We start from the raw sequence: 2,218 nt of genomic DNA, 5'->3' as shown, positions 1-2,218 counted from the left end.
CCTATTGCCTAATGATGTTATGATGATACTGACCCTGAATAGATCTAGGCTAATGTGTGTGTTTGTGTCTTCGTTTTTAACAGAAAAAATTAAAAATTACATTAAAAACAGAAAAAAACTAATAGAATAAGGATATAAAGAAAATATTTTATACAGCTGTACAATATGCTTGTGTTTTAAGCTAAGTATTAATACTAAATAGTTTAAAAGTGAAAAAAATTAAAGACTTTATGAAGTAACAACATCACAGTAATGTAAGGTTAATTCATTACTGAAGAAAGAAATTTTAAAAATAAATTTAGTATAACCTAAGCGTATAGTGTTTATAAAGTCTACAGTAGGGTACAGTAATGCCCTAAGCCTTCACACTCAGTACACACTCACTGACTCACCCAGAGCAACTTTCAGTCCTGCAAGCTCCATTCATGCTACATGACCTATACAAGTATACAAATTTTTATGTGTTACATCATGTTTTTACTATACCTTTTCTATATTTAGATACAAAAATACTTAACATAATGTTACATTTATCTACAGTGTTCAATACAGTAATATGCTGTATAGAGTTACAGCCTAGAAACAATAGGCTATATTATACAACCTAGAAGTGTAGTAGTCTATACCATATAGGTTTGTGTAAATACACCTATGATGCTTATGCAATGACAAAATTGCCTAATGACAGATTTTCTGGGACATTTCTGCAGTGTTAAGCAATATACGACTGTAATCTATTAAAGAGCATATTTGCTCTACATCTGGTAGATAAAGAAAGCAAAACAAAATGGCAACAACAGAAAACATCTCACAAATAAAAACCTGTTTGGTCTGAGTATTTTGCAGCGTCTTTGCAAGTAACATATTTTCCTTTGCCAGAGAAGAAAATAGCTCATCTTTTTCAGCATATGCATGCACAATAAATTCCTGCTATGTGATAGGTACTCAGAACCACACATTTCTAGAAGTGATATAATCTGAGTTAGTGGAAATTCTGAGATTCTGAAATATGGTGATTATGAATATAAAAGAGTATACAACAAATGTAAAACTTACCCTTCTAATCTTACATCTGGCAGACTTCTATTAAGGGCAATCAAATCACTGGCCATCAGGTTAAACTGATTGATTTTAAACAGCTCTTTCATTTTCTCTTGGTCATCTTTAGGAATTAACACAGCTTTTCCCATTTCTCCTGGCCCTTCTTGGTTTCTTGAAATAACAGCTGTAAGACATACAGAGATACAGACATACATACAAACACACAGATAATGAACTGAATAAATAAACTTGTGTGTCTTAGATTCTGAAGCATATTATTTACATACAGGTTTTATAATATAATGATCAAGATTTTACTGCTTATAAACCACACACTATGCTAAAGAAAAACATCAATTCTGCATGTTGTCTTCCAAGTTTAGGTAAATTATATGATGACTAAACATTAAGACAATAATTCTAAACAGTACAAAATACCAAATGTTAAAACTTGTGTCATATATTTAATACACTTATTAGAGAAAAATGAAGTTGAACACTAGGCAGACAAAATAATGTAAAATAAGAGAACTTTAAAGAATATTAAGATTAATTTCTTTTCACATCCAATTAAATGTTTTGATATCTCACATATCTACTGCCATTACATCTTTATAAAGGCAAACAAAACTGATAAGGCTTAATCCCATAAATAATTTAATTCCTTTGTCAAAACATTTTGAATTGTGTCAAAAGAAGCTTCATAGTGGTGACACATAACTTCAAATGTCAAGTTGAATTTGGATACTGTGTGCTCTATAATTGAAACTTCACAGTAATATTCTGGGATGAATATTCATTAAGAGAATGCAGGATTTGATATATAGGCTAATTTTCTCGCCACTTCTCCCAAGTTATCACTACACTGAAGACCCTTCTAGATCTAAAGTATATGTTTCAAAGTGTGTGTGGCTGTGTGTGTTGTCTACACATACCTGTATGCATGCTAATATATAGTAATAAGACAAAGTTCCAGTTGGCCCAAATGTATCCTGAACTTCCTCTTCACGGTGATATTAAATTAGGTTAAAGTGAAAGGAATGTGGTTCTGGTCTTGACTCTTCCAAAGTTTTGCTATATTATAGTTCCTGACACATTAATCTTACTGAGTTTAATTTCCATATAAATTAAAAGGCACATATTTAGGCACAGCATACCTTGAAATACTGAAAAAAAA

General features: G+C 31.1%; 1 protein-coding gene across 1 annotated transcript in view; it reads right to left on the bottom strand.

Annotated features, from left to right (window-relative positions):
- Window positions 1–1,056: 1,056 nt before the first annotated feature.
- The window catches only part of GALNT13 (polypeptide N-acetylgalactosaminyltransferase 13), a gene marked incomplete at its 3' end in the record, with an annotated part of 293,810 nt that continues 292,648 nt past the window's right edge, over window positions 1,057–2,218 (bottom strand). Inside the window, exon 4 of the mRNA XM_011969317.1 lies at window positions 1,057–1,225. Coding sequence (XP_011824707.1) covers window positions 1,057–1,225 — 169 coding nt within the window. The remainder of the gene's footprint in view (window positions 1,226–2,218) is intronic.

Source organism: Mandrillus leucophaeus, unplaced genomic scaffold, assembly GCF_000951045.1.
Source record: "Mandrillus leucophaeus isolate KB7577 unplaced genomic scaffold, Mleu.le_1.0 Scaffold881, whole genome shotgun sequence".
In the NCBI taxonomy this organism is placed as follows: Eukaryota; Metazoa; Chordata; class Mammalia; order Primates; family Cercopithecidae; genus Mandrillus; species Mandrillus leucophaeus.
This window is presented reverse-complemented; position numbering and strand designations above follow the sequence as displayed.